The 14,223-nt window shown below is 28.3% G+C and overlaps 1 protein-coding gene across 2 annotated transcripts; it reads right to left on the bottom strand.

Annotated features, from left to right (window-relative positions):
• Positions 1-785: 785 nt before the first annotated feature.
• LOC132952048 (disks large homolog 5) lies at positions 786-13,893 on the bottom strand. Of its 2 annotated transcripts, XM_061024172.1 has the most exons (21): positions 13,668-13,893; positions 13,110-13,270; positions 12,920-13,052; positions 12,678-12,846; positions 10,468-11,576; positions 10,268-10,400; positions 10,078-10,208; positions 8,682-8,958; positions 8,214-8,614; positions 5,802-6,014; positions 5,477-5,732; positions 5,237-5,406; positions 3,913-4,110; positions 3,544-3,848; positions 3,167-3,479; positions 2,959-3,083; positions 2,636-2,870; positions 2,330-2,556; positions 2,036-2,268; positions 1,745-1,964; positions 786-1,671 (listed from the first exon to the last, which is right to left on the bottom strand). In XM_061024172.1, exons 2-21 carry the CDS (start codon positions 13,147-13,149, stop codon positions 1,562-1,564), a joined length of 4,998 nt encoding a protein of 1,665 aa, XP_060880155.1. In that variant the 5' UTR covers positions 13,150-13,270; positions 13,668-13,893; the 3' UTR covers positions 786-1,561. The 2 variants fall into 2 exon arrangements, with proteins under 2 accessions (XP_060880155.1, XP_060880157.1); XM_061024174.1 differs by lacking the exon at positions 13,668-13,893 and having other exon boundaries at positions 13,110-13,409.
• Between the last annotated feature and the right edge of the window lie 330 nt (positions 13,894-14,223).

The following is a 14,223-nucleotide window of genomic DNA, read 5'->3' as shown; positions in this document are numbered from 1 at the left end:
GTGCAGTAGTAATTAATTCACTTTGCCCACTTGAATCCGGGCGGGGTACACTTTGCCTGGGCAATCTCGTACAATGCCCGGCCAATGTATGAAAAAAATTAGTACTAAAATTATTATTCTTACATTTCCCAAAAATTACATAACAATGCCCGATTTCCTACTTTGCCCGTAACATATATAATATATATATCAACTAGCTGAATACCCCGGTTTTGCCCGTTTGACAGTTTTTTTTTGTGGAAAATTGATATAGCACATTGTAAGAAAATGGTGAAACGTCTGTCGACCGATGACAAGACCGACGGATCAATTAAAATTAGAAAACTTTTATAACTATAAACTAATACATATTATAATATTATATTATTAAAGTGCTTTAAAAGACTTGTACATTTTTTGTCTGCGGGAAATATAATATTTATTACAAAATAGTGTAAAAATCAATGTATAGCCATACTATACTCTGTTCCACGAGAGAACATGCCGGTTCTGCGCGTCACCCTGCTGTCGAAACTGGTTCCCCTGTGACAGGTATGAAGCGCGGGGGGACTAGTTTTGGTCGGTGCGCGGCATGATCTCTCGTGGGACAGAGTATAGAGACCTAAATTAAATAAAAGACGTATTGCTACGAAACACAAAATGTGGTAAATGTGACCATGCAGAGGTTGCACAGGGACAAGAATAATTTTAATTGCAATAATTAATCAAATTTTGTTAACTATAAATTGTTGATTTAACATCAGATTTGGTTATCAGATCATAACTGTGTTCAGTTCTACCATTGATTACCTATAAAATAGTATTTATTATCAATAGTTCTACTTACAAACAATTTGTATGTGTAACATAACACTATATCAGTAATGAATACAATTTGTAAAAAAAAGACATATTATAGTTTGAAATTAAAATATTGAAAAACGGAGTTCAGTGCGGGCTGTAGAATATTAACCTCTATTATTGAAAAATAGAATCATTATTATACATTTCTGCTAAGCGTATGTTTGTAGACAAAATTACATTGGCTCTAGATGCCTTAATATTATAATACATTTTTAATAAGAATATTCTTATTTTTTTTTCACTCAGATGTGGCCATGTAGATGTACCATTGATTATAAATATTAAATAATCAATGATTGTACTTATAGTTGGGAATTTGGGATATATTGTCTCTAAAATATGTCTCCTTCAAAAGTCACTATAAATTTAGCCACTTCTTCACCACCTAATCACTTATGAAATTCAGATATAATAGGGTTATTTATATCTAATAAAATAGAATACCTAATTAAAGATTATGTGTATAATATCATTGATACTCTTATGGTATGTTACGCATTAAATATTTAATATGTTATAAGCAGTAAAATTTTTGAATACAAAATTATTATATAAAAATAAAAACCCATCAACCAACAATAGTTTACAATACATTTCAATATAAAACTCAAAGGGAATTCCCAAATTAGTATATAGCAATAATAATAATAATAATAATAATAATAATAATAAAACTAAATTGTTTTGGACGGAACGATGATTCATTAAACACTTGTTATCAAAGTGGAGTTGGAGAAGGAACCCAAAGTGTTTTGCTTTGTTCTAAATCAACGGCAGCTTTAATTTGTGTACACATGTAGGCCACATTAACTCCAGCTGGTATGACAGCTACAATAGGACATTTAATATTAATAATATAATTTACTATGAAATATTATATATACTCTCAATAGAAACACACCTGAAATGTAATGTCGATATTCAGATTCAAGCTTCAACGCATGTTCATACATTTCTTTTGCTGCTTTGGCAGAAATTTTATCATGAGATGATCGAGAGTCTTTAGCTTCTTTCACTTGCTTAGTGGATTTAAACTTGATTAACAAAACAATAGGATATATATGATGACGATGAAGTCTCTCGACGCTGGTAAGACCAATATCAATTATGCAATGACAATTCTATAAAATAAATATCACTAAGTTTAGTAAATATTTTTATAAATATGTTTATGAAATGTTCAAATAATTACTTTGTTACATGCTTCTTTAAGTCCAGAGACAGAAACGCATTCATAAACAGACCCTTTTTTACGATAATCAATGTACACACTATCAGCCACTCCTTTTTCCATAGATGCTTGAGAACAATGTTTTGCCTCTGGTATATATCTCATAAATAAATCAGGAAAATCTACTATTAGTTTATCAGTTACGCAATCTGCAAGAGGTCCAACCACCATTACAGGACGAATGCTTGGTTCAGCTAGAATAAGTACAACATACATGTAATAGAATGTTATTTTTGTTTATAAGATTACACTTACAATTTAACCTGATAACTCTTTGGTAAGAAGCAATAACAATGGCATCATCATGTAAAGTACCAGAGTCACTACTATACCAACCCAAGTTTATGTTTGAAAAACTAGCCAATTCTTTAGAGCTGCTGCGTTGATGTTTTTTACGTCTAAAGAAACTGCGTCTTGTTGCACGTCGTGCATCACCTTCTAATTCGCCTCCACTCCGTCTAATTACAAGTTCTTCTTCAACTCTAATCATAAAAAATTAAACTTAACAATAAATCATTGTATTACAAAATATTTATACATTTGAATTTTAAGTATAATTACTTGTATTTGCTAGGTATAATGCCAACTTGTTGTTTATAACCATTGTGATCAACTAACCACGCTCGCCAATTGCCCGGAACACCATTATACATTGTGTTGTCTACATACAGAACATCATCTTTGCGAAATTGTAACTGAGAAGAATTACTACCAGCATCACTTAATTCAATTGTACGATCAAACAGTGCTCGTATAAAAAAGCTATCACCAGGTTTATCCTTTATTTCATTGTATTCTATTGTAATAAACAAATGATTATTTATATTTATATTTTTTCTTTTAGAAACATTTAATAATAATTTTAAAATAATGTTACTGCTTACTATCAATTAAATATTGTGCTAGAACGGTGACTTTTTCAGCTGGCTTGGCTAATTCATAAGCTGCTTCTTCAGCAGTCGCTTCTCTTAAATCTGTTCCATTATATTCAAGTATACGATCACCAGTTCTGTGTAAAAAAAAATAGTTGTAAACAAATTATAAATTTATAGTTAAGATTAATTAAAATAGACAAATTTAAAGTAGCCGTACCGTAAACCTGCATTATAAGCCAATGAATTTAAGTTAACACTGTGTACAAATATTCCAACAGCATTTCCACCAACTAGGCTTATTCCTAAGTTACTACACTTCCTTGTCTCCATGATAAAATACCGTGGTTCATATGCTCTTAAACTTCTATTATCTGTATTTCGATCACTCTTTCGGCGAGTTAATGTAGCCATGCCATGAGTTATAACTGAAGCACCTGTAGACTTTCTATTAACAGTAGGTGAATTGCACGGTGTTGGAGTTTCTGAACGGCTGCTTGTTGAACTTTCAGCACCTTCCAGCTCTTGGTATTCTAAAAACATAAATAAGTTAATATTTATTTATACAAAATTATTAATGTAGTAATTAAGACGTACTATCTGGGCTATATTGTACTAGCATGGTAATTGAGTTTCCACACTGCCGTAAAACGTTTGCAGCTAACTGATATGTTGCACTTCTCATATTTATTCCGCAAACTTCTAATAACTGATCTCCGACTTGAAGACCTACTTTGGAAGCCACACTATGTTCACTAACAGTAGATACAAAAACTCCACCACTGTCAACACAAGATATCTGAATTCCAAGAGGTTCTACTGATTTCTCTATACTGATCCATCTCAACTCGCCAGTTAACGGACCACTTCCAACACCTCTTAGTAGTGGTTTTTTTAAATATCTAAAATATTTATTTTATTAGTAATTAACAATAAAACTATTAATATTTTAGTTTTAAAACTAACTTTGATGCCCAACCATATTCAGGTAAAGATTGTCGCTTGTTGGCAGGCATAGGTATTTGTCCAGGATTAAGAACTTCAACCCTAAAAGTAGGCATTGGGCTATCCCTTTCACTACTTACAGATCTATCAATACTCCCAGTTGATATACCAACTGCACCACCACTACTTTTACTAGCCACACTTGGGTTGGAAGGTATTCTAAGTAAAATAAGTAATACAGTAATATTAATTAATATTTATTATTATAATTATATTATTTAAATATCTAAACAACTTTTTATCAAATGTTAGTTATGGCACAGTCACTTTAAAACACTCATTGTTTTAGAAAACACTAATGTTTTTGAAAATATTTATTTTACATTATTATACATAGTTACAAAACAATATTTTTGGAAAAACATTATAGTTTTACTATTTTTTAAGTTTTTACCCTTTTGAATAATATACATTTTTAATTTCATATTACGAAGCAAAATATTATTCAAAGTATTTCCATCTATAAAAATCAAATTTAGGTCAAGTAGTGTATTAGTATAACTGTTATAACTCATAACTTTAAATACTTATAACTAATAAACTATTTGTCCAAAATTTAATTTTCATACATCAATTTACTTCGAAAATTATTCGGCTTTTGAATAAGGAATTAAAAATTCTTACTGCTACTAAAAAAGTTAAAAATTAAAATGACTAAAAATATAGATGTTTTGGAAAAATGTTGTTTTAACGACATAAAACGATATAATAAAAATATTTTTAAAAACTTTATTAGTTTTGAAATAATGAGTGTTTTACGTTAATTGGGTCAACTAGTATAGTTCGCAATATTCTAAAAGTTTTTTTACTTGGGTATAATATATTATTTCATTGCTTTTATCATATTAACTAATAAACATGTCATAACACATGTGATGACTCCGTCAGATGTTCAACAACAGCAGAACCAATTTTATGTTGATATCTTCAATATTGCAGTGAATTGATTGATTATCAAACTTAAAAACAAGAAGTACTAAGAAAATAACCTGTATGTACATAATACATTAGTTTTTTAGAAAATTAAAATTTTTTAACAAGTGATGACTCGCTGAGTACGTAATAATGTAAATACTAAATTTGCATTTAGTAGAACAAATTGTATGTTCCTAGCTCTAATATAAATTTATTTGACAGAATCAACCCAACACAAAATTAATTCTACTGAAGGCAAATTTGCTAAGTTGTAAGTTTGTAAGACAGAAATAACATACGTGGGTTTAATGTTTTCTTAGTATTTTTTTCAAAATAAAAATGTACACATAAAGACAAAATACAAACATACCTAAATCTAGGAGTTTCTCTCTTTCTAGGAAATGTACCAACTTCATAACCATGATAGGATTCTGGCATATCTTCACCACGATAGCCGATATTAGTCATTATGCGATGAGGTGATCTAGTTGTATGTCTATTGTAGTGCATATCAACTGATGGAGAGTGACTGTGATGAAACTGTATAAATTATCTATATTAATAACAAGTAAATGTATATAATATTTATTTCATATATATTTTAATTTACTTGAGAAACATGATTGTAAGGAGGTTCAAAACAATATAACATTGATTCCCCGCTATGAGATGGAGATGGTTGAGAATATCTACTGTATTGTGGAGTAAAAAAATGATGAGCGTTGGTTGATGGTGGTCCATATATATTTGATGTAGGTCTTGCTGCGAGGTTATCCCCAGCATTACTTTCTGTATCGCTATTTGTATATTTACCAGTTTTCTTTTTAACATAATAGTCCATTACATCTTTACCAACTTTACCAGATCTATTTAAATAAAATAAGCAAATAGTTTCAAATATATTTTATTTTTATGGAATAAAATAAAATATTTACCTGACAGAGAAATCTATAGATGAAGTATCAGTTTTTGAATTATTTTGAGGTGACCAAGACGGAGGATTATTTAAAAGTACAGACAACGGCAAACGTTCCTTATTTTTACGAGGATGGAGTATTGTACCAGTTCCATGTTCAATTACAGGGCCACTTCTAGCTTTTGGCCAAGTACCACCATTCTTGTCTAATTCCTTAGATTTTCTATGTCGACTATAAAAAATAAAAATTATGAAAGGTATGTTTATTAAATAATTATAAAACAAAGTTACCTAACTATAAGAAAAAAGTATAAATATGCAATGTACTAATTGACATCAACCTAAGAGTCTTGTATAATTAAGAAGTAATTATTGGTTTTGGCTTTATCTAAAACAATTTGTATGACATTTTAATATTCATTTGACACTGTTATATTATATGATATGTACCTATAACCAGCAGCATAATTTGCGATACTACAGGGTATGCAAAATACCAAATAAACTAAGATACCTTAGTCCGTGTCTATTTCCATACTCATAAATTGTTATAATTTGTTTCTATCTCTCTCTCTCTCTGTTTTTGTTAAATGATAAGTCTTATCAATATAAGACATTAGACAACTGACAAATATGGAAGGTTAGTGTTTTATTCACCATTGGTTTATCGGGCCAAGAGTAAAACCAGTGAATATTAAATTTATAAATAAACCTATTAAGGTATCAATAACAAAGATAATATACTGTCTGACAATAAGTTTTGCATAATACAGAAAATTTTTTCTACTGAATACTGATACATCTATTTCGGTATTTTATATTTTTTACTTTTATTTTAATAATTGTAATTTATACTTATTTTGTTATTACTTATTATTAATAAGGTAGCCGGTAAGTTGAATTGATATTATAAAATTACAATAAAATAACTAAAATTGTTATTCTTAGTTTGAATATAAAATAACTATATAAAAAAAAAAACTGTGTTTAATATTTCTAAATTTGATAAATGTTGTCAAAAATCAAACTTTAAATGCTAATAAAAAAAATTGTGCGTATGTATTTTTAATATTTTTCAGCTGCTATTTAAGCGATATATTAGGGGCCTTGTATAAATATTGATGCTTTTTAAATTTTATTGATATTTACAAAAAAAATTTAAATTTGAAATTTACGTAAACTGCTCAAAACAAGTCAAAATAGTTTGAACATTTTATCAAGTATAGGAATTGTAAAATAATATATGATATAAATTACAAGTATCTAGGTATATTTGTTTTTGAATTATTTACAACAAAATAAGAAAATCGCTACATGCGAGAAATCGAGTGATATCCAACGTTGTAAAAATTTAAACTTCAAACGCTCATAAAAATTTAATTTGACTTTTTTTTAAATTGTTATTCTTAGTTTGAATATAAAATAACTATATAAAAAAAAAACTGTGTTTAATATTTCTAAATTTGATAAATGTTGTCAAAAATCAAACTTTAAATGCTAATAAAAAAAATTGTGCGTATGTATTTTTAATATTTTTCAGCTGCTATTTAAGCGATATATTAGGGGCCTTGTATAAATATTGATGCTTTTTAAATTTTATTGATATTTACAAAAAAAATTTAAATTTGAAATTTACGTAAACTGCTCAAAACAAGTCAAAATAGTTTGAACATTTTATCAAGTATAGGAATTGTAAAATAATATATGATATAAATTACAAGTATCTAGGTATATTTGTTTTTGAATTATTTACAACAAAATAAGAAAATCGCTACATGTGAGAAATCGAGTGATATCCAACGTTGTAAAAATTTAAACTTCAAACGCTCATAAAAATTTAATTTGACTTTTTTTAAATATTTTTCAATTGTTATTGTAACAATACATTAAGAGTCTTAAATTGAATTTTCAAGATTTTTACCCAACAATTAAAATTTTATTGACATTCATAGAAAAAAAAAACTAAAAAATTGGAAACTGAAAATGTCCGTTAACAGTTCAAAACAAATCAATATATTTTGAAAATTGTATCCTGTATAGAAACTGCTAATATAAACAACCATTGAAAATGTCATGTATCTACGATCATTTGTTTTAAAGTTATACTAAAAACCAAAACCGATTTTGCGTAAAAATTGCCGGTTTCCCTTAATTTTTAATTTCTTTTTCCTTGGGCTTTTGAAAACTATTAGGAATTTTTTACTTTTGACCCCCCCAAAGTACCAACTAGATTCACTTTCCTCTCAGAAAAGATATGGCTGAAGAAAATCCAAGCATTTTTACTGTCCTAAACTGATGAGACAAAAAAAAAAAAACAATCTAAAAAATCTAAAAAATCTGTGCATAATGAGAAAAATTGATGATGAAGAAATTATGGCAGTAGTTATTTTAAAAATAAAGAAACTATATTAAACCAAGAAAAAATAATTACCTAGAATGTTTAGTAGTAGTGGGGGGAGCAGGATGTGGTCTAAAAGCATCAATTACAGAGTCTAATTCTGCTATAGCATCTTCTTGATCTCGTTCAGAGATAGAATTATTGACAGGTGAAGGATTTCTATGAGGTTTTTCTGGTACATCAAGCATCACTCTTCTCGACTGAACATATTGAGGTTTTTGATAAGATTCTTGATATCTTGAATAACTAGATTTATCTGTTTGTGTTGTACTATTAGTATATTTTTTATAAATATCACGATTCGGACCTGAACCACAATTTCCAGCACAATATGTTGATTTCATAGTAGTTATAGTTAATACATCACCAGGTTCATGCAGTAATAGCATTGCTTCTCTTGAATGTTTTATATTATCTACTGTTGTGTTGTTAATCTAAAAAAAAAAACAGAAATAAGAATATACAAACTTATCGTTTATTTTCATTTAAGCATTTACTTACACTCAATACTCTATCACCAACATCTAAATTTCCATCTTTAGCAGCCAGAGATCCAGGTGATATTTTATTTATGTATATACCAGTTTCCAATGAGATTCCATGATCATAATTATTTACTTGAAGTTGAGTTGTGAAAAGACTCCTAGATGGAGAAGCAGGCTTTCTTCGTCTTACAACCAAAGTAGCACTGCTTAATGATCTCATAGTCTCCAAAACTAATCGCTTACTAATTGATGTACAATCAAGGCTATTCACTCTTAATATACAATCATTAACTCTAGAAGAAAAAACATACATAGATATTCAAAAATTTCAAATAGTAAAAAAATTTTTTTTAATATTTTAAGTTATATTATATTATTTATCATTAATATTTATGAAATAATTAAATACAATTGTTGAGGGAAAGTCATCACACTATTTTATTTCTCTTTCAAGCCCACACAAAATATAGCAAATTTGCATTCATCAGAACTAATTTTGTGTTGTAATTTGTTAATTATAATACTAAAGTAAATTGGCCTATCATAAGAATATCATCTGTGGTTTTAAAGTGAACTATGAACATTTTATATAGTTATAATGCATTTTAAAATAAAAAGATCAATAAAGAACCTAGATAATATTCTTACCTTTAATTATTATAATCGGTCAATTCACTCCAATATTAAAACTAACAACACCAAACTGATTTTTCAGAAGTCACATTTACTATGTTACACATAGATCAGAGACAGATAGTATACTTATATCCTTTTAAATAACAATTGTTTTGTTAGGAACCTATGCCAATTATGTAATGTATAAAAGTTTTCATTATTCATAATAACTCCAAGATCCAATCGTCCAGCAAACACGGAAATGTGCTGACACAACCCTTTTGGTCTATGCAGATTACAGAGTCCGAAACCCCGCTGGACAAGCAATAATGATACTATGATCAATTAAGCAGAACATTGTAAGAAAATCATTTGTAACATTTTTGATATCTTTCTTAAATAATAACAACTTTTTCCATAAGTAATGTACTTCTTTCACATAAAAGGACCGTCCTAAAATGTTATCAAAATTTGAGTGCCGAAAATAAGCAAATAGTCAACAGTTTGTTTGTTTAAGTTTTAAATTTAAAAAAATGTATAAATTGGATATTGTATTGTTGAGATAAATATACATTTAAAGAACTGAATTGACTAATTAACTCTTATATATATATATATATATATTGCTAGCTGATCCCGCGCACTTCTTTCCCGTACAAAATTTCATAATAATCGGTTAAGCCGTTACGGAGGAGTGCAATTACTAACACTGTGACATGAGAATTTTATATATTAGATATAATGTACATACTATATAGTTATAGTATAAATATAAACAGATTTTAAGTATGTTCAACCTCAATTTCCTTGCTGCAACACTTCCTTTATTGACAGATGATATATAAATTGCATTATCGTTGGGATACAAAGGATCATCTCTACCGCCAAGTAAATCAATCCCTAAATCTTCATTTGTCCCTAAAACACCCTAAAAAATATACATTTACATTAAATTATACGTAAACTGTTATTTTAAATAATACTTACTAAATCAATATTTAATATTTCTGTATCCCATTCTTGAAGGTCGGTATCTATTGCAGAGTCTTGACTATAACGACCAGTAGCCTGTAATTGGAGTAAACGAGCTTCTTTTTCTAATTGAGCTTCCATTTTTTCTCTACAAAGTAAAAAAAAAAAACATTTGCATAAAAAAAATATTGCATTTATAAAAATTATTATCGTACTTAAAATCATTGAGTTCTTTAGCTGTATCACTTTTTTGTTTCATTATGTCATCACAGTCCCTCATAGCACGCGCTAACTTGCTCACAGCATCATCGCGCTGTTTTCTTAAACTGTCACAGAGGGTTCGTATACTTTCACGCTCTAACACAATTTTATCGCGTTCACTAAAAGCCCAATCACGGCGTCTTTTAGATACTTCTGCTTCTTCTAGAGACTCATCTAATTCATTATGATATTTATCTGCCAATTTTCTTAAACGTTCAATTTCCTGATTAGCTTGATCTAGATTATCCATTCGTTCTTTTTGACAAGAGTTAAATAAATCTAAAGAAGCTACTTGTTCTCGTGAATCATTTCTATTTTCTCTTTCTCTACTGAAACCATAATCTAAATGACTCTTAAATTCTCTCTGAGATTCATTTTTAGCTGTTATCTCTCCAAATCTTTCCTGATAGTCATTACATTGTTTAAGTGCTTTATCACGATCGTGTAATGCTGATGATATTTCACGTTTTAATGATTCAATGTGCAAATGTAGAGTTTTTTTTTCATCTCTACAAGATTTTATTTCATTTTCCAATGATTTATTTTTGTTGTAAGCTTGAGATAAATCTTCAGAGAGCTTTTCAAGTTCATTATGAACACTATCACGCTCACTCATAATGAGTCTATATTCTTTAACAGCAGCATCATGAGCTTTATTCAATTCTTTAAGTTCCTTACTACTTTTTACACTATAAGCAACAGCAGCTTTCATTTCTTTGACTGCTTCTTCATGTTGTTGTTGAACTTTTTGTATAGCTTCTTGAAGATCATTACGTTCTCGAAGTGTTAAATCCCATTGGCGTATAGCAGCTGTACACTGTTGTTTTAAACCATCTCTTTCTCGAAAAGCTATATCCCGTTCTTTAAATATTTCATTACATTGTTTTTTTAGTTGATTAATTTCATCTTTCATCATGTCCATTTTATCAACAGCTGCTGAATGTGTAGTGCGCAAGTCTTCATATCCCTTTCTCAAAGCTTCATAATCTTCTAGCCTTGAATCATATGGCATAAAGTGATCATTAAGCGAATCACCACTTGCTGTATCATCTTCAGGAATATCCTGAAAAAATATTTTAATGACTTCAAAATACAATTTTAAAATACTTTATGTTATAATTTATTACTCTATGCTTAAATATATTATTGAAAAAGTAAGTACCAAAAATACAAATTTTGTATCAAATATGCAACTAATATACCCTGCAATAGTGATGGAAATTATAAGTAAAATAAAAATTGATTTGTTCATCTCACCAAACTTTAACTTATTTAAAATGTATTGTGATTTCATATATTATGGTAGAAATAGTATTTGTTATTTTAATTTTTGATTTGTACTGTATTGTTGTCATATCACCTACGAACGTTAGTTGTTATTATCTACATCTAATTTATGTAATTGTGTCTGGCACGTTTAAAATTTAAATAAAAAAATTTAAAAATGTAGACTATTTTATTTTTGTAATAAATGTAAGGTAAAACAGCCCAGTGGGTTAATAACAATATACTTTTATTTAAGAGCCAGTGGCAATATTTAACTTATAAAATATTAGGTTATGCAAGTAAATTTTAAAAAACAAGTACCTATGAAGTATGATTGTCCAAATCTTATTGTTCCATCATATTCAGAATAAAAAAATTCTATTTAAAAAGTCAGGGTTTTTAGAACATTTTATTGGGGCTCCACAATTTTAGAAAAATGAGCATGAGAATTAAACTGCATTTATGCCCTTTTACCTTATTCAACATTTTCTCCTTCCAAAATCCATAAACTATCAAGACATAATAAGATAAATAATATAGGCTAAATAATTAATAGGTACATGAAAAATAAAAATGTATTTAATATTTAGTATAAAATTATATTATATTATATATATTACATATAAGTTAAAAATTAGGATTAGAGTATTAGACAAGACCAAAATACTGAACTAAAATTCATAACGATATGCTGAATGAACGGTTTGTACTATAGGCAGTTATATATTAAAATGCCATTAATACCATTAATAGAAGAGCTATTATATAACTATTTTATTAATACCTACACAAATTACAAAGAAATTTAGAAATTGGATAATAATATATTAATCCTCTGAAAAATCAAAAACTGTTGCTCCTTCTAATGTTTAAAAAGCAATAACGAATAGGTAAGTACCTGTTCCGATCTATTCAAAATTTGTTTTTCGGCAGCTAGTTTAGCACGTAATGAAGATGTTTCTTGGGCAGCCTGTTCATATTGATTAATCATAACTTGATTTTGACCACGACAATATTCTAATTCATTTCTTGTCTGATCGTATCTTCGCACTATTTCTCCATGTTGTCTGTGGTAACGAAACAAAATGTGTAAAATTAAAATTATTTTCAGATTTGATATTAAAACAATTAGGTATGTACCTTCTCAACATCATCAACTCATGCATTGCCTTATCACATTGTTGCTTTAATCCATCATAATCACGTTCACGGTTACTATTAGCATCTCGATTCCGATCATTACTTCGATCAGAATAACTTCGAGTAAGCATATCTATCAATAAACAAAAATTAAAATATACTCACATGCCCGTAAATAGATTTTACAAACCAGTATTTTTAGAATTTTCAATAGTACTGTTTGACGACATCTTAATATATCTTTAGTCCAAAGTACAGAATCGTTTTTATTTTTTTAGCTTTGACAATTTCATGTTAATTATGTTATGAGTTAATAACATTTATAACGGGACGTGCTGAATTTATCCATGACTAATAGTGCATAAACAAAGTAAATAACACAATCAATTAATGTAAGAAAATATCCAAAGATTTAATCAAATATTAAATTTAATAAAATGGGAAAAAAATGAAAATGTGGAGAAACAATAAAAGGAGTTGAAAAAAAAAAAATAATAAATTATTATAAACCTAACGAAAAATAAATGATTGCAAACTGTATAAGTAGAATATACTATAGTATAAATAGTAAATAGTAATAAATTTGTATTATGATTTACGAAAATACAGTACACTATTGTAGATAAAAATATAAAATAAATGAAAAACATATGTTAGATTTAGGTTACGGAAGGTATAAATATCTATAATACCACATAACCGTGGTTCAACAATCATCATTCAAACAACAACAAAAAATCTTTTGTACCGTCTCGAGTCTCAAATCACCGTTGACCAATGTTTAAGATACCTTAAACCGTGCCGTCGGTGTGGTGGTAGACAGTGGAGTTGTAGTCACAGTCATAGATATACCATTATATAATATATTATTCTGTGGTCACAGTTGCAGTTGAGTACTTGAGTGCGTAAATAATAAATATCACCATAGATTATAGAACAAACGCACATTCACATATTATTATTTTCACCATCATGATTTTCACTCTGCTGGCTCCTCCGTGATAAGGTGAACCATTATTTCCGGTAAGAAATTGGTCTCTGTGATTGGCTGAATCTTTCTTGCGCGGTATCAATATACAGCGTTACCATCTTAGATCATATACAATATAATACTATAATGTACAATATAATATATATTATACTAATATACTATTATACTATAATATAATATATACTATATACTAATCTACAATATAATACTAATTATACTAATGTATGTGATCTAAGTATACATCATAAGGTTACTATTATAGATAATATCACGGTCTTAGAAGATCTTCTAAGGTAGTGTGGTAAATATTAAA

Source organism: Metopolophium dirhodum, chromosome 9 (genome assembly GCF_019925205.1).
Source record: "Metopolophium dirhodum isolate CAU chromosome 9, ASM1992520v1, whole genome shotgun sequence".
Taxonomy (NCBI): Eukaryota; Metazoa; Arthropoda; class Insecta; order Hemiptera; family Aphididae; genus Metopolophium; species Metopolophium dirhodum.
Note: the sequence above shows the minus strand (reverse complement) of the source record. Positions and strands in the feature narration are given on the sequence as shown.

Coding starts and splice junctions, on each gene's coding strand:
- LOC132952048 (XM_061024172.1), bottom strand. CDS start 13,149: ATGTCGTCAAACAGTACTATTGAAAATTCTAAAAATACTG. Junction 10,401..10,467: donor AAAGAACTCAATGATTTTAA/GTACGATAATAA, acceptor TTTACTTTGTAG/AGAAAAAATGGAAGCTCAAT. Junction 5,407..5,476: donor CTTACAATCATGTTTCTCAA/GTAAATTAAAAT, acceptor TAATTTATACAG/TTTCATCACAGTCACTCTCC.